This window comes from Gadus macrocephalus, chromosome 22 (genome assembly GCF_031168955.1).
Source record: "Gadus macrocephalus chromosome 22, ASM3116895v1".
In the NCBI taxonomy this organism is placed as follows: domain Eukaryota; kingdom Metazoa; phylum Chordata; class Actinopteri; order Gadiformes; family Gadidae; genus Gadus; species Gadus macrocephalus.
Window position 1 is genome coordinate 14,198,752 of NC_082403.1, and position 21,544 is coordinate 14,220,295.

Consider the following 21,544-nt stretch of genomic DNA (forward strand, 5'->3'; position numbering starts at 1 on the left):
TCAAGTGGCAAAGGAAATGTAAAGAAAGTCTGCTGTGATTAATCAATTATCAAGCTTTATAGAGCACATGATATTCAAGCGAACATCAGTACCTCATATTGGACCACATATTTGGTGTGCTAACACAAGTCCCGAATAGCGTCTTCTACCCATAAAGTGGTGAACACAAAATCATACACAGTTGTATGGGTTTGAGATAAGTCAGACCCTGCTATGGTCTCTTGGCATTCCGCCCTGCAGGCCTAAACAGACCAACGTCTAAACTAAAACTTGTTGGCGTGGCTTATTTACCATTCCAGCCATTTACAATATAAGCTGAATTCTTACCTGTGTTCGAGAGATGCTGCATTTAAAGTTACCTTGTGTCCCTCTGAATAAACCACGTGTTGAACATTTACCTCTCCGAGTCATACCTGAACAATAATCCCTTTATAATTCAGTGTGCACGTCTGCACAACGATTATACTTTTTTTCGTTATTATAGATGGGTTTTACGCATTAGTGTTTATTGTGGCTATCAGGTTTCATTCACTTAAAAATGTATTAAAAAATTCTGACAATGATAATAATACTAATGATAATATTAATAATAACAAACATAACAATAAGTACACCGATTATTAGTAGGTACACAGATACGTAATAATTATAATTATAATAATATAAGTATTATTTGTATTATTAGTTATTGATTACTTCATATATAGTGTATAGTGACTAGTATACTAATGATTATTATCATTATTATTATGTAGCAGTAGTAGTATAAGGCCTGTTACTGTTATTAGTATTAAAAATAGGCTATGTAGTGATGTTTCAAGCTTGTTTTTTCAGTTTTTTCAGTTTTCCGATGTTGCTGAAAACCAAAAACCATCTCAGGACGTGAGCATATGACTGAAAGTAAAATAGCATCGAATATTTCGGGAAAATATCCTAGTTTTCACTTCCTCAGTTAAACTTTTGTTTCGATTGATCATACTTCCTGCTTACATTTAAATGTAATGTGACAATTTCTGTTCCCTAAAGAAAACAATAATGTAGAACCACGCTAGTCAATAGCCTTTAGGAAATATAATGACTACTTATATAAAGAACAGAATTATGTTTATTTCAGTACATTCCTGTTTAATTTCAATGTTGCACAATGGAAATTGCAAAGAATCTATCAGGGCCTACAGTGCCGAATTAATTCATTATATCATCTATTTATCATCTCCTCAAATACTGAATGTGCACAACACTTTCTCTGAACATGTTGCTCATGGATTCCAATGCCTGGTATGGATCGGGGTTCCAATGTCTGGCAGGAATCAGGGTTCTAATGTCTGGCGGACCGGGTTTCCAATGCCTGGTATCTGTCATTGGTGAAGCTATTTTTCAGATGCTCCCCCTTGCATTTGCACAGATTAGCAAATACACATGCATGTAGGCTAGCGTAAGCAGAAACTGTGGTTTCTGCACGGCCTTCCGATGTAGAACGGAAGTTCTGCTCCTTTACACACGTAAACAATAGCTGTCTTACTCAGCCATTACGCCAGAGCAGGGGATCTCCCCTTCAGTTGTCTTTCAGTGAACTTATGTATTTATAGAAATCCCTGTCCCCTGCCATAAACCCGCAGTGGATAATATGAAGAGGAGGGAAGCATCGAAAAAGTGTTAAACTTTCATTTACAGTATCGATATGAATGATACTTTCATTTAACATCAATTTACCATTACCACACACACACACACACACACACACACACACACACACACACACACACACACACACACACACACACACACACACACACACACACACACACACACACACACACACACACACACACACACACGTTATCGACAGGGGAAGTGAGAAACTTCCTTGCTGAAAAACCTGCAAGGACATGGCAGCTTCGCATATAAGTTCACACATAGAAACCCACTGACGAAACTGTTCCTCTTTCCATTTTCCCAGTGATTCATGATGACCAAAAAACCCTGATGTAACAATACAGTATTCTATTTTTAGAGGAACAATGATAATAGACCATTTTCATTATCGGTCTGACCCAAAACTGGGTCGACTCTGTGACAAGGTCACTTGGCCCGCTTTAAGTTGTATATAAGACGTCAAAGCAAACCACTGGATTTGAATATAAACAGATCACAGGACGCTGGGGTTCCGACCTATTTCGAAATGACACAACGGAATTTGGATGTGTGCATCTTCCATCTTCTGTGCAACCAGCCCCCCCTCATATGAGCTATATTAAGCCCTCCTCATAATGTCTGTGGTTTGAACAGTACTATTGGTGTTGCAGCTAATTTGACGTCATATCATTTAACGTCACCTCAATTTATGTCATGTCATTATGTCATAACGTTTAAATGTATCTATATTGACCCAATTTGGAAACATTGAATATACTGATTGATTTTACATTTTATGTATATTTTCATATTGTTCAATGCCTGAAACGACGTTACATATACTTGTAATGATCTTAAGAGAGACACTTTCAAGAAGAAGAAGTAGAAGATGAAGTGGTCTATTAATATACTTTGAGTACAGTGAAAGTATATTGAATGTTTATTCAATCAGCGTGTGCTATATAATATAGGCCTACGCTAAACTTGCAATATCACCAATACATATTGACAATAGAATGATGTTTATTAATAATGCAGAATATACTTTATGCATGCAATAAAAATTTGGGTTAAGAAATCTGAATGATCAAAGCAAGGTTGCATCGGTAACTGTGTTGCAGTTTGGTGAGTCACAGGCCTATAGGCTAGGTTAACCGCAGGGAAACTGAGGTATGATTGCGTGTGATAAAGATGATGATATCATCCCACAAGAAACGTACAACAACGACCTTATAAGGAAAGGATAAGGTCTATGAGAGGGATTTAGTCGATTAATAATTTTCCTTCTGATGAACCCAAACTAAATTAAACATGAGATGTCAGATACCAAGAAATAATACTCTTACTGTCCGTCCACACCAGAAGCGAATTGAGCGACCAAATCGCCGGAAGTCATTCACTTTCTATGGGCAAGAGCGACCAAAGCGACCAAAGCGACCAACGCTACCAGCGGCCAAAGTTGAGCGACCAGAGCGTCAAAAAGAAGTTGAAAACTTTTTAACTTTATGCAAATGACTATTATTCGCTTCAGCGACCAAACACTGACAGCCAATCGGAATGTAGACGCTCTTCGCTTGCGTGGATCCCAGGGAACATCGGCAGGCACTTTGGTTCCTACCTACCTTTATTCACTCACTGAACAAAATGTCGGCTGAAGTATTAATCGCGGCTGTAACTGGGCACCCGGTGTTGTACGAACCCACCCTTTTTCAGTTCAGAGATCGAAACGCCATAGTGGTTTGGATATCAAGTGATGATAAGCGGGAGTATTTATAGGCTACATCTAGAACGTTCGTATTTAAGCGGGAATCATTATAATTTGCTCTACATGCCATGCCACCAATCTAACCAACCAATCGCGTGTAGCATGCTTTAAACAAAACCGTCACATAAACAAACTAATCGACAAGACGAGGGATAAATGACAAGGGATATATCTCTTGTCTTTTATCCCTATATTCCCCACTATTCACGGAGCCTGAGGTGAATAATTTTTAATTAAATAGTCAGATAGATAGATAGTCAAGTCTTTATTAATACCAAACGACACAAATCGTCGGGAATCCATTTAGGTGGTTCGTCCCACACAGGACAGTAGCCTACAAGACCACACAGAACAAGTCTGACTGGACATACACACAATACATCACATTAAAACTAGACACGCGTTGATAGATAGATAGACAGAAAGACCTAGATAGATAGATATGTTCCATTATTTGCCTTGCGGAGCCAACCAGTCCTGTGCACGTATGCAAATTAGCCATGTGCGCTAACGTCTATTTGTTTTGAATGCGACGAATGAGTGCAGATCATGATTTGCAGATCCAGATCAGTGAAACATATTTCAACTACTACAGCACGCAGGGTTTTTTGTTCTCGGTTGTAATTAGCCTACATTTTAGGATTTTTATATTGGGGGGAATCACTGTCCTACTTGTTGTCGAAGCACTTTATCGAACAAGCAAAACCGTCTCGGCAATATGGCCAAGGTGTATGGGAGAGTTCAATATTTGATATGGCTGTCTGTAGGGCCTACTAAACGCATACGGCTCCTTTAAATGCGTCTGCATAATTGAATTGTACGTCATGAGCGACTTGAGCGACCAAAGCGAACAGAAAAATTCGCAGCGAAAATTCGCAGCGACAAAAGCGTCTTCGACGCTTTGGTCGCTCCTGGTGTGGACGTACAGTTAGACATGTCGCATGGGCATGATTTTAAGATAATGCATGTGGTTGAATGATTCAACTTGTTGTATGTGCAATTCTCTTTGAACATGCTAACAAGTTAGACAATGCTAGCACAGCTTATGCTAAAGCACGTTATGATCCAATTCCCTGGTCCGTTTGTAAAGGTCCCATGGCAAGCTACTTTATGGATGCTTATATATAGGTGTTAGTGGGCCCTTAATACAGTACTTGAAGACGTTGAAGAAATTCTGCCTTGGTGCAGAATTACAGCCACTACGAGCCAGTCCCAAAATGAGTTTTCCACAAAGGTGCCGATTTTTAGAGGCGGGTCAAGGTGGAGGGTGGGGGTGTGGCCCTGAGCAGCTTGCGGCCATCATGCACTTGTGTTTAAAGTGGATGCATCGCAATGGCGAGGCGCACAAAGCTTTTGGCCGTGTTCTGTAAATATTCTAGAATCTAGAACACTTCGAGTCCTGGAGCTCTATATCTAAATAATATCATAATATACTTAGATATCTGCATCATATAATATATATTATCACGGCCAAAAGATGTGTGCGCCTCCAGACAATATTATGAACCTCAAACGACTGCGTCGGGTTCTCCGACGTCTCTGCTTCTTCCACTTCCCCATCAATCTGGAGTAGACTGTACCGCGACATGGAGGAGAAAGGGATTGTTGCCCGTGATTGCTTCCCGCCGGAGCCCTGGCGCCCGCTGCCGCAAGGCACCACCACCGCTGCAGGGCACCACCGCCGCTGCGAGGCCAAACCTCCGCGGGGCGGTGGTGCCTCTGCGCAGCCCGCTGCCTGCTGCCCACTGCCCTCTGCCCTCTGCCCTCGGCCCTCTGCCCACTGCCCTCTGCCCTCTGCCCTCTGCCCTCAGCCCTCGGCCCTCAGCCCTCGGCCCTCTGCCCACTGCCCTCTGCCCTCTGCCCTCTGCCAGCTGCCTTGGCAGTGGTCAGTGGGGCTCCGGCGGGGGACATTCGCGGTCAATCCCTTTCTCTGCCTTGTCGTGGTTCAGGTTCACTTCAGGGAGTCAAAGCCAAAGTTTCTTTCCCCCCAATTCCTTCTCAACCATGGCTGAGATAACCCCCACTACGAGTCTCGTTGTGGAAATACCAGAGAGGTCAGAGAACCTGACGTGTTATGTGCCATATCACCAACAGCATAACGGTTATTCAAATAACAAAGAAGTGTACAACACTTGAATTACAGTGTGTGTATTCACACACACACACACACACACACACACACACACACACACACACACACACACACACACACACACACACACACACACACACACACACACACACACACGGCGCTCGCACAGTCGTAGCTCATTGGGCAAAGCAGAGAAAGGGGAGGTAACATGTCCCCGTATAACGACATACAGGGAAAAATTCCAAATCGGCGTGTCTGAGCTTTGTTTTTTCAAAGGCAGAGCAGCTAGTGCTCGTTTTTTTTTACACCTAACGCAATTTCTAGCTACTGGGGGACCATAGGCAGGCTAGGGGAACTCATATTAATGTTAGAAAACCTCATAAAGTGAAATTTTCATGCCATGGGACGGCCTGTGATTGATTGAATAATGGCGGTGATCGTTTAACTTTGACAGCAAGTTATAGCGCCCCATGTGGTCAAAGTGGTAGCCATTGGAGACCTGCTTACACGTGGTTAAGTGTTCCAACTTTGACAACTGAATTGTCTACAGAATGGTTGAAGTCAGTGTTTAGCAACCCCATTCACTTTCCATAACAGATTATAATATTTCAAGTAATGTAACACAATATTTTTTACTATCTTAAGAATTGCTGAATTCACTGATATATGTCCATGATTTTGCGATAAGTTTTGTGTTGATGCCTAAAAAAAAACAAAAAAAACTGTGCAGAGCAATTGCTAAATATTAATTGCTTTAAATTCAATATCAAGATTTAACTTAAATCAAGATTAGCCTAAATGAAACATTATGTCCAAATAACATTAACTACAATTCATTTATCCTAATTGAGTGCGCAAAACAAAAAATAGATCAGGATAGAATAGGAAAAATAACAAATCTTCACCAAAAATAAAGTTTTTAGGCAATAACCCGAATTGCGCGGGTGTAAGTGTGTGTGGTTAGGGGGTGGTTCCTCCTTCCTTATCGTCTCCTCTCACTTGACAAGTGACATCAGTGGAGTTTCCCTGTTTGGAAAGGAAGCGTTTAAAAGAGTGTGAGGGAGCGAGTGTCGATCAATCAAGCACACAAACAGCGACAAGAGCACAGTCAAAGAGTCACAGCTCCTAAACACTCAGAGAGAGCATTTGATACAGCCGACTTTACTACGTTGGGATAACCGTGAACAGTGCGACGAGCATAATGGACGTTGATTGCAGAGTGAAGATGGCAGCAGCGGGCCCCTCGGAGTCCCAAGAACCCCATCAGTCCGCGGCGAGGACGCGGGCCGCCTGTCACTCAGGCTGGAAGTGTGGGGCAGCGCTGCTGGCCGTCGCGCTGTGTGTCGCCGGAGTCCTCTGCTTCACCTTGCACAAGGTGAGCCCATGAAACACATTCTGTGTGTGTGTGTGTGTGTGTGTGTGTGTGTGTGTGTGTGTGTGTGTGTGTGTGTGTGTGTGTGTGTGTGTGTGTGTGTGTCCGGCACAGGGCGACAATCAAACGGAGATCTAACTATTTTTCTCTCTCGTTTTTATTTTAGGGGGCACAGGAGCAAAGCCATTCATCGGAAATCGATGGTAAGAATTATTCCTTCATTTGGTCCATTGCTGAATGTCTTATTTCTGTAGCCAGTCTGGAGTTAAGAACAGTCGCCCCTGAAAAAGATGGCAATGCCTTTATTTATCCTTTATCCTAAAGAATCTTTCGTCTCTTTTTCAGATCTCACCCGAAATCTGAGGCAGATCTCAAGTAGCGTGAGGGCTGCCATTCATCTGGAAGGTAAGCGCATTCCCCCCATCACCACATGTTCCCAGTGGAACCAGCAGTCCCCCCCAGTGGTACCAGTGAGGGGGAATTCTGCTTTGTTATAGCTACAAACGTGAACCGGGGACGTGAAATAGGACTTTGATGATCTTCTTGAATATATAATGTAATGCGTAATATATATATCATGTATATATGTTGCTGCTGAGCAGTCTAAACCACAGAGAGATGTAGCCTATACAATGATATAATAATATAGAGGACCGTAGCTGTTAAGTTTGAGGAAGACACGGGGTCCACACTGAGACCCATTTGGCCTCAGACGGGTTGAGGGGGCAGACTGAAGACATGTTGGGACACTGGCGTGCCAGCCTGATGTTCTCCCATCGCCATCGCCCTGGTGGTCCCATGGCCCTCGTGGTTCACTAGCCTAAACATGCGGTCCTCTTCCCCCAGATCAACCTTAATAACATGTATCCCCCTATGTCCACCTCACAGGCAAGTACGACTGGCTGAACAGCTCTTTGCAGTGGAAGACGCAAGTGGACCAGTACCACTCCTCCGGCGGGCTGCGGCTGGAATACAACGTCGTGGTGGTCCCGACCAACGGCCTCTACTTTGTGTACAGCCAGGCCTCCTTCGCAATCCGCTGCAAGGCGGCGGATCACAAGGGGGCGGAGCTGGTGCACCTGACCTACATGGTGGACCGCTGGTCCAACTCTTACCCCGAATACGTGACCATCCTGCATTCAGGCCGCACCGTCTGCCAGCAGGCGCCCCCCGGTGGCGTGGAGGCCGGGGCGAAGGGGAAGTGGTACAGCGCCATGTACGTGGGTGCCGTGTTCCACCTGAACGCCGGAGACCGGCTCAGGACCGTGGCCAACAAGAAGCTTCTGCCCAGTGTGCTGGAGGGGAACGGTAAGACGTTCTTCGGGGTGTTTGCTCTGTGAGTCGACCCCGTGGGGACGGTGAATGCGCGCGGGGGAGCGTTGAGAAGGCATCAAGAACAAAAGCGGTGAAAGAGGAGTTGGGTGAAAGGGGGGTCGTTATGGTGAGCACTTGATGAGGTGGATTCAGAGCGATGGACGTTTGTCTTCAAAATCGGTTTGAACCGAAAAAGTGAATTTTAAAGCAATGCAGGCCTACATTGATACAATGTACCATACGCCTGCTACTTAGAGCTCTATTGTTATACTAAATGTACCATGTACAACCATCTCTCTGTGAAATGTTTACAGGAAATCCGTAATGCCAAGAAACATGGCACATTTTGACATGAATGTATAATAATGAATGTGGTGCTTTCTCACTAAGAGTCCTAATATATATTTTTTTTTATCGGTTAACAATTAACGGTACAATTTAAGACTTTTAATTTATTTTGGTGTTTAAATTATTATCAATTTATTTAATACATTATATTTATTATTTATGCCTATTTATGATTTATGAATGACTATTTATCTTGTGTACTTTATTTATATATGTATTGGATCTATTTTTGTAATGTCTTTTTACACTGCAGGACTTTTTATTGAAAATTAAAGAGAAAAAAAAAACGTAAATTAATTTTTTGCAGCCCATTTCTTTGCACAGATGTGAAAGCCATGGTACCCATGCCATTACACACATTAGATAAGGGCATCTTCAAGAGACCCCTGCAGTCTCAGTGCTCTGTTCCCTGAGCGACAGTGACTTCCTCTAATGCGATCATGAGCCAGGATCGAACCATGGGTCTTTTCCAATGCTGAGAAGAGTCTAATGTACCAAGGAGCCACAACCAAGACACACTTCAACCCAGCATGAAGGCACCCAATTATAGACTGGGTACCCCCAGCCCATTCTGCCGGCGATTTGAATTTGCCCTGCAGAAGGGTCTGGAGAAGAGCAATAGATTTCTTTCTGCTTCCGATACGTTTTTTGCGGGAGACAATCACCAAGCTGGCGTTTCCCCCCTGGCGCGCTATTGGCTGGTTTAACACAATGACGACAGGGAAGTGACGGCAAGCAGCCCATTGCGTACAGAATCGTTTGAACCGGGCCCTTGATCACGCCTCTTGTGCTGAAGAAAATGACAGCAGCCTCCCTAGACCAAGCTCAATCTACGATTGAGCTTGGTCTGGCAACAGCCAGGCCACCACCATAAGGCTGGCGTCATGTCACAATGATCGAGTGAGGGCGCTGATTGGCTACTTTTGTGATCCGCGTGCTTTCTCAAGATTCGGATCATTACGTATGGTATGGACCCTTTGATGTATGCATATGGTGTTGACCTATATTTTGCCCGGTCGGTGAAAGAGGACAGGGAGTGACTGGCAGCCTATAGACGGAACCACTGTCGAGTTGTTTGGGAGAGAAGACGTCTCTGATATTTGCCAATAGACGATTCAAAGACAGTCTGAAAAGCAAGAAAAGGAAATGTGCATTCTATCCTTAAAACTGCCGGTAAACGGATGTTTGCGGTAGTCCTGTTCACCGCGTGTTCTCCTGGTGAGAGTGCATGCTGGTTGAGAAGATCGGAGAGACCTGGGGGGCGAGATAATGAAATGACAACCAACATTTCCGGGCGAAAAAGGGAAAACGGAAACTCTCAACACTTTGCGTACAGCCCCTTCACCGGTGAAGGCCCTCTGTAATCCCCTGTTCTAGCAGGAGAAATTCTGTGTATGGGCTTCAAATAACGCAGTCGTGACGATCGTTAAGTCTTTATAAAAAAACATACACATCGGGCTGGTAAAGGAGATTTCCATACGACATGTTTTTCTCAAGACACTAAGACGCTGTGAGCTCTCAGTCATTATCTTAGGTTGCCAGTTGGCACCGCGCTCATCCTCCTCGGGGTGGGTGACTTGGACAGCCATGGCTAATTCATAGCTATACCATGAGCTCCTTCCTCACTGGCTGAGGGAGTAGGGCCTTCCCGTTTGCAGGGGGGCCCTTATAAAGGCGTTCCCCTGCTGTAACCCTGGAGGGGCCCCTGCTCGGGGCTCACTACAGCGCTTTAACCACGTGCGCTGGTAGCGTTGAAGGCCTCACTGTGCACCGACAACTTTTCTTTTATACTTTCTTATCCTTTTTGCAATAAACTCCTTCAGTTTTCTCTGAGTTACGTTTTGAATACATTTCAAAGAATTCCCCCAACAGGCGCCATAGGAACAAGTGGGCTGTTCTCAGATGAAGTTCCCCTTTTTAACCACTCTAGCGTGCGGGTCACACGTTTTAGTCAAGAATAAAACTGAAATGCACCTTAGCTTTGCAAGACCCAAAAGAACATGAGCGTTTGGTTCCCTTTCAGTATTCAAACGTGTTGGCATGTGACAGTATCATTCTTCAACAATGTATTATAATAATATTATTGTAATAATAGTGTTCTACTGTAACATTTTTGGTACTAGTGTCAATGAAATATTTCCGGATGAAATGTCGAGAGTCGTCTAAACAGTGCACCCTAACAGAACAGCATCACGTCTTTCTAGACTTTTACTCTCTCTGCAGTAGGGGAGGTCGCATTTCGAGAAACGCATTCTGTTGGCCTGTTAGACTCTCAAGAGAGGGTTTTTCCTCACCAGGTTGTCATTGCAGACCACCTTAAGATAAAGGTTCACATTAATAAAAAGCACATTTTGTCTAATTAGATGGTTGAGGTATGATGAGGTTAAAAATGGTTACGTTTAGGTATTAGGTTGCAAATGGTAAAATTTAGTAGGCTTTTTGGTTAGAGAGATGGCTAGAGAGAAGTTTAGTGTTAGATCAAATATGTAGACGTTTAGGTATTAGGTTAGAGATAGCTAAGTTTAGGTATTAGGTTAGAGATGGTTAAGTTTCGGTATTAGGTTAGAGATGGTTAAGTTTAGGTATTAGGTTAGAGATGGTTAAGTTTAGGTATTAGGTTAGAGATGGTTAAGTTTAGGTATTAGGTTAGAGATGGTTAAGTTTAGGTATTAGGTTAGAGATGGTTAAGTTTAAGTATTAGGCTACAGGTGGTTAGGTTTAGGTATTAGGTTATAAATAATTGAGCTAGTTATTAGGTTAGAGATGGTTAGGTTTAGGCATTTGGTTACAGATGGCTAAGTTTAGAGTTTGGGTTTGGGTATGTTTAGGTCCTTTTTAGATATTGGGAAGTTCAGTCCTGCAGTGTTCTTGAGTTACCCATGAGTTTAATTCGCCACTCTAGGAAAAATAAGCTAGCGTTCCGAAGGCAGTGGCATGGAAAACTAGGGTCCTGGAAATGCTGACCTAGAACCACGGTCCAGAAAACGCAGCTTCCTCTATTGCAGGGACTGGGGCATACTTCTGCTCACAGAGAGAGAATACTGTGATTTGAAACCAGATAGCTCAGCGCCAGAGGCGTCGTCAGCCCCTTTTTACTGGGGCACGTGCCCCAGTAAAAGTCTCCAGTGCCCCAGTAAAATTCCATTGATCATTATTGAATTCATCTGCAGAAGCGCCGCTCTCGCTATGGAATCGGCAGGATTCATCAAGTGCATCTCCTGCTGCCTCGGGAGTCTTCAGTCGAGCCTGCCTCTTACCAGCCAATCAAAAAACGAAAGGGGCTACATAAAAGCCAATCAGAAAATAGCCCTATTGTATCTGGGTAAGATTTAACGCAACAACCAATGAAAAAAATCAGTTATTTACGGATTCGTCCACGTGACTCTTCTGAAAGTGTGTAAAGTATGACCAAGTGTTTCTTTCTGTTCAATAGTCTAGATAGAACTTTATCAATCCCCTGTAGGAGAAATTTGTTAATAAAACAATAATGGTAAAAAAAATAAGGAATCTCCCACTTCCGGCTTCCATGAAAGAGAACCATACTAATTCACACAATAGCGTTGATGCAAATCTAGCATTAAAGGTTAATTTAAGGAAGTTTTCTCCAGTCACGCTGAAACTAGTTTGCTAGTAGTAGCGCTTTAATTTGCAGTGTAAGAGAATTCTGGGAAATCTGAATGCTGACAAAATTCTCAGAATTCTGACACTGCAATTTATTTGCACGCTACGACTAGTGAACTACTTTAAAAAAAAAACTCGACACTGCGACCAGGCGACAAATGACTGGTGAGAACCTTCTTAAATGAAGAGTTCAGAGTTTATTAGCCTATTCGATTTCTGAATTAAAATTCTTGTGATGAATAATCTACATTTGTACAGTCGATGTGCAGCACTTTAATTCCCGTCAACTATGTTTTCTAACACCAGCATTTCCACAACTATGCTCATGTTCGTGACTGCTATACAAAACCATTTATAGTGCATCTATTTTTCTGCTGGGTAGTGATAGTCGCCCTAAATGCAGCTTTAATTTGGGCTCTGATTCTGAATAAATGCCGCTGCTGAACTGTGTGAATAAATAAAGGGAACTGAAATCGAAAGAAGACACGTGGTTTTGATGTACCGTGAATTCCAGCTGAAAGTGGAACATTGCTGCCATCAGGGGAAATTAATGTAACCTAGGCATATTGTAAGTAGCTTTCAATTCCTTGTTTTTTTGTTGATCATGTTTCGTTGGAAACCACGGGAGCTGGAAAAAGCCCAGAGTAACTCATCTCCTTTTTTAACGTTACAACAAATTCACAACTTGTTTGACACAAACAATGACAACTTGATTGCTGTTAAAGAATGTTGCCCACATAATTAGCACCAGTTTTCAATACTGAGCGTCTGTAGCCTGTAGTTTTATAGCACACACACACACACACACACACACACGATAATTCAGATCATTGCACTCACAATTCCTGTAAACAGTTGTAGTTGTGAGCGATCTTTCAGTGTGTCGAGAAGGCTCCACACCTGGCTTAGGTCAACCATGGGGCAAGGAAGGCTTCACCAACTTTCTCTTTTGTCCATTGAAAAGGAGCAACCATGCAAAGTGAGTCAAAGCCACGTTATTGACCGCTTTGCCACCATGAAGGCGCGGCGATACAGCTTAATAGTGAAAAAATTATCATTTAAAAAGGCTCTATGCAGTAGTGTATGGCCTTATTTAGTTTAATTTAAGAGCTTTGATGGTTCTATAACATTTTCCAGGTTGATTGGTGGCAATGAGCCACCTCACCTTAAGTCAGAAATTCTATTAGTTTTAAACCTTGTTTCTTGCCTTTTTAGTACATGTCGTTCTGGCAAAATTATGCTGTTTCCACACAGCTTCTAAATAAATATAGATGTGTAGACTTCTCCTGATAAAGAGGTGAAGGTCATAAAGAGACTTTTTGTTTATTTGTCAGTTACCTTATTTGTAAATCTTTGAGATGTGTATGTGTTTAAATAAATATAATTGTACGGTACTCATGAATCCATCTTTGCGTCTTTACCTTTACCAGTGCTTTAATATAGCCTACAGTATGACAGTGACAACAATTTTGAAGCTCGTACATACCCTTCTGTATCCATATATTTCATATTGTGCACACGTTAAAAAAAAAAATTTTGGCAGTTGGGGGCCTGTGCCCCAGTAAAACTCTAGGTCTAGCAACGCCCCTGCTCAGCGCTAAACAGCTCTGCGGAAGGGGTAGGTAACTTCACATATTGGTGGTGGTTAGTGAGGTCCCCCCTTCACTTTAGGCGTCTTTGAGTGTTATTAATTATTATTATTCTTCATGTTTAACCTCTGTTTTCCTTTTATTCCTAGTCTGTTTTACATAGTTTTGAATGATGACTATATGCTCTGTAAGGTGACCTTGGGTGTCTTGAAAGGCGCCTCTAAATTAAATGTATTATTATTATTATTATTCACAAAGGCAAGGTCAAATATAAAAAATGGTAATAGATTTTAGGCGCCATAAAAGTGAGATCCCTAATAGCATTGTTAATGACAAACCAATTAAGAGGATTAGTAGCTACAAAAACCTAGGAATTTAAATTGATGACCAACTCTAATTTGAGATATGTACTATGTCTAAGCTAAGAAAAATTACAACTGCAGATGTTTTTTTTTACAGATACATACCAACCCTATCCCCACACTCGTGGATGGAGGCTACCGGTGAAGTTTGCCCAATTAGATATAAGATGCGTGAGATACATGGGTCAGAGAGGAAGGGGGCCCACTGAGAATGCTTTTGAATAGGGCCCAGACTTTTGTGCTACACCCCTGGCTGCAAAGGACTAAATGGTAGACGTGTGTAATAACTCATTTCATCTGGAAAGGTACTTTATGACACATCGCTTCACTCCTCACACAATGTGTCACACTTTGTAATCTTTGACTCGGAAATTATTTGTAAGATTGTGTCATATGCCTTTTATTGTATCATTAGGCCATTCATTATAATAGTATGATGTATAGACCACATAGATTTTTTTTTTTTAATCATACTATTCTAAACATTGTGGCTCAATTACATCGACATATATAGTAATTGAATGCGTCTTTTAAGTTTTAGGCTACTACGTAGTGTGATATATTGCAGGTAATGCCAAATCGTCTCATTCATTTCAACCAAAAAACTTGCATCAAAGTTAGTCAGGTGTCTAAGAAAAAGAAACAAAGAGTTTCAGCCTGAGGGAAACCCCCCCAAAACTCATGGCCTGGTGGTTTGCGGTGTGTACTTTTCCGGATGTGTTGAGTCTTACACAAAGCCTCCTCCTGGTTTTGCTGTGATTCTGACTGTGTGGAAAAGATGTGACCGTGCTGCAAAAGCCCCGACTGGGCCTCCTGCGCGACTACCTCATCTGGTAGCCCACACCACTCCCAATATCACACCTACTGGAAAGATCCATTACTGCAGCACAGAGTGAAAACTCCCCTACCTTGAAGGGGGCCGGCAGTGTGGTCCTGTTTAACCAAGACTCAGAACAGTCGGTTCCTGGTGAATTCATCATTGTGCGTCCAGGAGGGACGTCCACTGGGTTAGCATGTGCCTTCCATTAGCCGCCTCCATTGACGTGCAGAGCTAAAGCTAGTAGCCTAGCTCCTGTTCATGCGAGGGGAATACACTTTACAGTTTTTCTCAGTCGCTTCGGTACATTTCTCAGATCAGAATTGAAATTTGCAAAACAGTAAGTGCATTTCTTAAAACAATTCGTACAAATAGCTCAACACCATGGATTTCATGCAAAAGCCAGTCTATTGCTCAAAATCCTTAGTTTGTTTCTCAAAAGTAAATATCTGTGTCAATGAACATGTCAGTGCCATCACAATGACAAGTCCTTGAGTCATTGTGTACGGATAAGACAGTCAAATTGCTTAGTCATGTTGTCAATATAACAGTGTACTCTGGAGGAATGTTCTGATGTAAACTATGGCTAAAGTTTTGAAGACAATTATTGTAAATTGTAAGTTACACCTTAGTGTATGTGGGAGATTGATTGCAAGAGACTGGACAAGATTCACATTTACGCTTTGAATGTTTGTACTGTAATTTGTTGACAGACCATGTCATTGCTAGAAATGTTAACATAGGAAAATCTCTTAGGGCAAACTGTACATGCATTGCTGTAGGGATTACAGTGCTGTCTTCCTACACCTCCTGACGTTCCTCTGTTGGGCCGCAAATTCTCAGGCAGCCTCACTCCTATTCCTCTTCTTCTTCTCTCTGGCTGTTGACCCTGTCCAATTCCCTGTCCTTCCATTCTCAGACAATGTAACATTGTGTTGTGCTCCAGCTATATATATACTTGCCAGTTCATGGTTCCGGAGATCCACCTTTGGGCTATTTCAGTAAACTGGTTGATCGTTGGTTGATCTAACACTTCACACATTTCCCTTCTTTAGCAAAAGTCAAGTTTCACCTGGCAGCATTTTACCAATTCAGGACAGATTTATAAGAAAAGTCTAATGGAAATGTATAGAAATATGCTTGACATATTATGACAACTTGTTCAACCATTTTGCATGCAAAGACTTATGCAATGAACTAATGCCTAAATGTTGTGGGGGTGAGACTATTCAATAGAGACCCATTACAATACATTTGGATCAACATGACATAAGCAATTGATAATGTAGGAAAGAGCAGAGAATTGTACATAATCATTTGCATGAATGTACCAAAGCATTTTCAACTTGTTCAAAGAAATGAGAAACTGCTTTTTTGTGACACACAATGATGTGAAGATTGAACAGGTAGTTTTGAGTATTTCAATTCTGATCTGAGGAATGTACCAAAGCGACTGAGAAAAACTGTAATTTCTTTCCAAAGATTCTAGTCTGAATTTATATTTATAGATACAGTATCTTGGCATAGCCTTTAAAGCTCAAAAACTCATAGCTCTAATCCTTACATCATTATATAAATATAAAATATTCATGACAACATTCTGCAAAAAAAAGGACTTTTATTCACTTTCTTAGCATTTCAAATAATCTCCAACATTATGAATTAGCATATAGAAATATATTTCAAATACGGTACCACACAAGATACAGCTGGTAAACGCATGTTCAAGGATATAAATACTGCCTAATCTTCACCATGTACATTATCATCAACATTGTGCATACTTCTCATTTGTATGGATGCCACTATTATATCTGCAATTGTTGACTGTTGAAATGCCTTACAGTAGAGACAGTTTACAAACGTACATTATTTACAAAGGACGACTTGAGATTGTCTGTCGGATGAGTCCTATGCTTCCTCCAAACAGCCTCAAATCGTCTCCTTCTTCATTCCTAAGTGCTTGGAAGGAACTCCAACTTATTCACAGTCATATAACAAGTTGTTTCTACCACACACACACACACGCATGTAACACCTGGCTGCTACGCTAGAGTCAAGCTAGAGGAAATCCTAGGCCTTGAAGAGACCGTCCGGTACACTGATATACAGCCAGAGGGATGGAGAGACCGTCCAGTACACTGATATACAGCCTGAGGGATGGAGAGACCGTCCAGTACACTGATATACAGCCAGAGAGATGGAGAGACCGTCCAGTACACTGATATACAGAGGGATGGAGAGACCGTCCAGTACACTGATATACAGAGGGATGGAGAGACCGTCCAGTACACTGATATACAGAGGGATGGAGAGACCGTCCAGTACACTGATATACAGAGGGATGGAGAGACCGTCCAGTACACTGATATACAGAGGGATGGAGAGACCGTCCAGTACACTGATATACAGCCAGAGGGATGGAGAGACCGTCCAGTACACTGATATACAGCCAGAGGGATGGAGAGACCGTCCAGTACACTGATATACAGTGGGATGGAGAGACCGTCCAGTACACTGATATAGAGAGGGATGGAGAGACCGTCCAGTACACTGATATACAGAGGGATGGAGAGACCGTCCAGTACACTGATATACAGAGGGATGGAGAGACCGTCCAGTACACTGATATAGAGAGGGATGGAGAGACCGTCCAGTACACTGATATACAGAGGGATGGAGAGACCATCCAGTACACTGATATACAGCCAGAGGGATGGAGAGACCGTCCAATACACTGATATACAGAGGGATGGAGAGACCGTCCAGTACACTGATATACAGAGGGATGGAGAGACCGTCCAGTCCACTGATTAACAGAGGGATGGAGAGACCGTCCAGTACACTGATATACAGAGGGATGCAGAGACCGTCCAGTCCACTGATTAACAGAGGGATGGAGAGACCGTCCAGTACACTGATATACAGAGGGATGGAGAGACCGTCCAGTCCACTGATTAACAGAGGGATGGAGAGACCGTCCAGTCCACTGATTAACAGAGGGATGGAGAGACCGTCCAGGTCACTGATATACAGAGGGATGGAGAGACCGTCCAGTCCACTGATTAACAGAGGGATGGAGAGACCGTCCAGTACACTGATATACAGAGGGATGGAGAGACCGTCCAGTCCACTGATTAACAGAGGGATGGAGAGACCGTCCAGGTCACTGATATACAGAGGGATGGAGAGACCGTCAAGTACACAGATTTCAGAGGGATGGAGAGACCGTCCAGTCCACTGATTAACAGAGGGATGGAGAGACCGTCTCCAGAGGGATGTGTTGAGAGGTGCTGATGACCTGGCGTTGGCACTGTTCACATGGCATGGTGATGTGTGATGGACACTGTCTGTACCGGGCTGTGGACCACAACAGGTTGGAGAGCCACAGTAACATTAATACTGTCAAAAACAGTCACTGAGGAACCGTGACTGTCTGTATATCAGAGAAATGTACTTTTTCAGAGAAAAAGTAGAAATCTCCTTACGTCATCACACTAAGAGAAAGGAGCTAAACAAAGAGGCAGAGAAAGCAGAACTGGGAAGCAACCAAAACAAACCAATTAGACCTGTCTGAGGTTCAGAAGGGGACTTTGGGTGACATGTAAAAGCATCCATTCCTCTTCGTTATCCACTGTTAAAAAACAATGAGGTCTTTCTAAAACAGAGGTACCTGCAGAGGCCATACCGCTCTGCGGGGATGGGAAGAAGAGTCACTCTTCAGCACAAGACCCGGGGTTTAACCAGGAAGCCAAAGAAGATCAGCCCTCATCAGTACATGACTAGGGTCCGGTGCCACGACACGTAGAGCTTGGTTCAGCCGTGAGGACGCTGGCCGTGTGGGTAGGACAGTGTGCTGGTCTATGCTGACGCACACATTGAGTTTTGGCAAAGTGATCGATGATCGAGAGAGAAGAGAGAGCTGGTCAAAACAACAGCTGTGAACAAGATTCACCACCAAGAAATTGAAAGGGGTTTGATTGATGCTTCCACCGAGCCACGTCCAGTGGCAAGCCCCCAGCACACTGGACACAGGGCTGCAGCTGCACTCAGCCACGCCCCTCCCAATGAGCCAAGACCCCCCCCCCCCCCCCATGAGCCAAGAGCCCCCCATGAGCACGGAGCCACCATGTTCTCCCTTTACCTCCACAGAGGAGGCCATTCGGTGCGTGAACCACGACAGTCTCTTTGAACAGAGATAATACCGACAAATCTCACACACATCAACATCTTTAACCCTGACAACAGCTTGACAGGATCCCTCGATGCTGAGGACACTAAAACCCCGTTCTGTAGGCTGCAGTGGGCCGTGGGCCCTTTGGCACAGTCAGAAGCTCTATCCTCCCACACCAGGATACAGGGCTTAGGGTAAACATCATGTAATGACACACACTCGCTGATGACTAAGAGATACTACCTCCTCTTATTCTGATTGGTCGAGCAACGGGGCGAGAGCACGGCCACAGAGGCTGACGGCAGAGCGAGCCTTGTGATTGGACGATGCAAGCAGGCCGACGCCCTTCTCTTGGAAAGCAATCGATGAGCAGTAAATTATGGCACACTTTTGTGATCTCCACTCCGGGAGCTGAGAGAGAGTCCGGTCATCTGTGCAATCGGATTTTGAAAATAAAAAGCCATTGAATTTTAAGCACTGAATATTTATGCATTGAAATAACGTATCTGGATTTTTTGCCTCTGAATTTAAGCGCTCTCGTTCCAAAGTGGACAGCGGGCTTCAGATCGCCCCAGCATCACACCAAACGTAGGAAAAGGGACCTCCGATCGCATCAAATGGGTGCCCTAATAATTTGGTCTCCTTAACCTACTACAATTACCCTTACGCTGCAGGTAAATCCAGACAGGTTACTGCAATCACACACATTTCACATACAGGCATTAGATCATAGTTTATTTCATACTGTGGTAATAAACGGTGTGCATTCTAACAAAAACATAAATAAAAGATAAGATCCCCCCCCCCCCTCGATATTAAATGTGCTTAATAAATACAGTTCATTTAATTTGATTAGCATTTTACAGACCGATACAATGGATAGGGCGTTTAGTAAGGTCCACCACCGTTGCTTCTCTCCCCATAAAAAGCTACAGTCAGTGTTTAATGACGTTGATTTACCTTTGAGCATTTCCTATTATAGGCTACTGTGTAAAATTATGTTTAGAATTAACGTTTGTATCAAAAAAGAAAGAACCGCTCTCCTTGCTTGACCACGATCTAGCATCTAGGATAGATTGCTCTTCGTTGGGGATGTTAACACTGAATTTCATACATTGAATTTTGCAGGTGACTTTGGCATGTTGAATATGGGGATGCTAAAAATATTTAAGTAGAATCTTTAAACGTTGAATATTTGATTTTGAATTATTTTACAATGAAAAATAAATGTGAAATTGATTTGTTGAAAAAGGTAAAGAGTTATATATAGAGGCGAAAAAATCCGAAAACGTTATTTCAATGCATAAATATTCAGTGCTTAGAATTCAATGGCTTTTTATTTTCAAAATCCGATGGCACAGATTTACTTCCATAGTCATGGGTGCACAGTCTTCATCCGGGCCAATCGCAGCCGCCGAACAAGTTCAATGAAAACAGAAACCCCTATTGTTATCGTCATGCGGCCGCGATACCCAAGCGGTAGAAACAGCTTTTTTTTGTCATTTTTTCGGAACAAAGATAATTTCACCATCCAACTCGACGCCTAGCCTCCTCCCCCCCCCCCCACCACCTGAGGCTCCGCCCCGACCCCGCCTCTGGTGGGGGGGGGGGTCACTTGTAGAGCAGCTGCAGGCGGCCGGTGTGACAGTTGTTGCGGCCCATCTTGGCGTCGGCGGTCTGGTAGAGGCTGGTGGCGGTGGAGAAGGAGGGCGGCAGCGGGGCGTGGTTGTCCGTGGAGGGGGCGGGGTAGCCCGGCGGGGGCACCAGGGACTTGGGGTCGGAGGGGTGCTGGTGGTACTGGGGGGACTGGGAGCTGTGGTTCTGGTTGCCGGCGGCGACCGTGGCGCTGGCGGCGGAGGGGCGGCGCCGGGAGCGCAGCGCCTGGCGCTCCGTCAGCTGGCTCCGCAGCTCCGACACGCGCTCCTCTTTCTGCGGAGGGGCGGGGCTCGGGTTAGAGGTCACACCTCAAGGGTTAATTATTGCCTTTTGGGGGTACTGCTAGAATAGGGTCACATGCCTGCGTGTTTGAAGTACCACTTATTATTCTCACACTGTTCATTACTGTGAAACCAAACACAGCGTCGTTCAAGAACGTTCTGTTTAGTATGGTGACGCTTTAAGGCCCCCCTCCCGAGTGGCCCAGCCCTGCTGCGATTGGTCAGCACGCCCCCGCTCTGTTGCGATTGGTGGAACGCGAATGGATCAGCCAATTCACCCCCCCCCGAGAAGTTGTAACACTGTCTAACACTGCGGGTAGCCGAGAGGTGAGACTACTGCACTTCAGCACCGCCCACTGCCTAGTCTGAAGTCTCACTATAACGGGAGGAAAGTTTGAGCGCAAACAAGCAGTTTCACGCACTTATTGAAGGGCGTTCTCGGTGAGCGCGAATACTCCCCCTGGCTCAGACTTAAAAAGTCTAAAGAAAAGGGAAAAAGTCGAAAAAACATGATTTCC

At 43.7% G+C, this 21,544-nt stretch overlaps 2 protein-coding genes and 1 long non-coding RNA gene across 3 annotated transcripts in view; 2 read left to right on the plus strand and 1 right to left on the minus strand.

Moving 5' to 3' along the window:
• Positions 1 to 6,557: 6,557 nt before the first annotated feature.
• On the plus strand, positions 6,558 to 8,819 carry tnfa (tumor necrosis factor a (TNF superfamily, member 2)). Its single transcript, XM_060044136.1, has 4 exons — positions 6,558 to 6,867; positions 7,031 to 7,067; positions 7,210 to 7,269; positions 7,753 to 8,819. Exons 1-4 carry the CDS (start codon positions 6,694 to 6,696, stop codon positions 8,202 to 8,204), a joined length of 723 nt encoding a protein of 240 aa, XP_059900119.1. The 5' UTR covers positions 6,558 to 6,693; the 3' UTR covers positions 8,205 to 8,819.
• A 2,571-nt stretch (positions 8,820 to 11,390) lies between these two features.
• Positions 11,391 to 14,426, plus strand: LOC132451571 (uncharacterized). Its single transcript, XR_009524134.1, has 3 exons — positions 11,391 to 11,603; positions 13,753 to 13,765; positions 14,196 to 14,426. It is a non-coding gene; the product is annotated as an uncharacterized LOC132451571 (long non-coding RNA).
• A 2,087-nt stretch (positions 14,427 to 16,513) lies between these two features.
• The window catches only part of gabbr1b (gamma-aminobutyric acid (GABA) B receptor, 1b), a 54,284-nt gene continuing 49,253 nt past the window's right edge, over positions 16,514 to 21,544 (minus strand). The window contains exon 18 of the mRNA XM_060044102.1: positions 16,514 to 21,018. Coding sequence (XP_059900085.1) covers positions 20,701 to 21,018 — 318 coding nt within the window. The 3' untranslated portion in view covers positions 16,514 to 20,700. The remainder of the gene's footprint in view (positions 21,019 to 21,544) is intronic.

What these genes read in the sequence shown, in the direction of transcription:
- tnfa (XM_060044136.1), top strand. Translation starts at nt 6,694, where the DNA reads ATGGACGTTGATTGCAGAGTGAAGATGGCAGCAGCGGGCCCCTCGGAG. An exon ending in CCATTCATCGGAAATCGATG is followed by an intron (nt 7,068 to 7,209) that starts GTAAGAATTATT and finishes TCTCTTTTTCAG; the next exon opens with ATCTCACCCGAAATCTGAGG. An exon ending in GGCTGCCATTCATCTGGAAG is followed by an intron (nt 7,270 to 7,752) that starts GTAAGCGCATTC and finishes TCCACCTCACAG; the next exon opens with GCAAGTACGACTGGCTGAAC.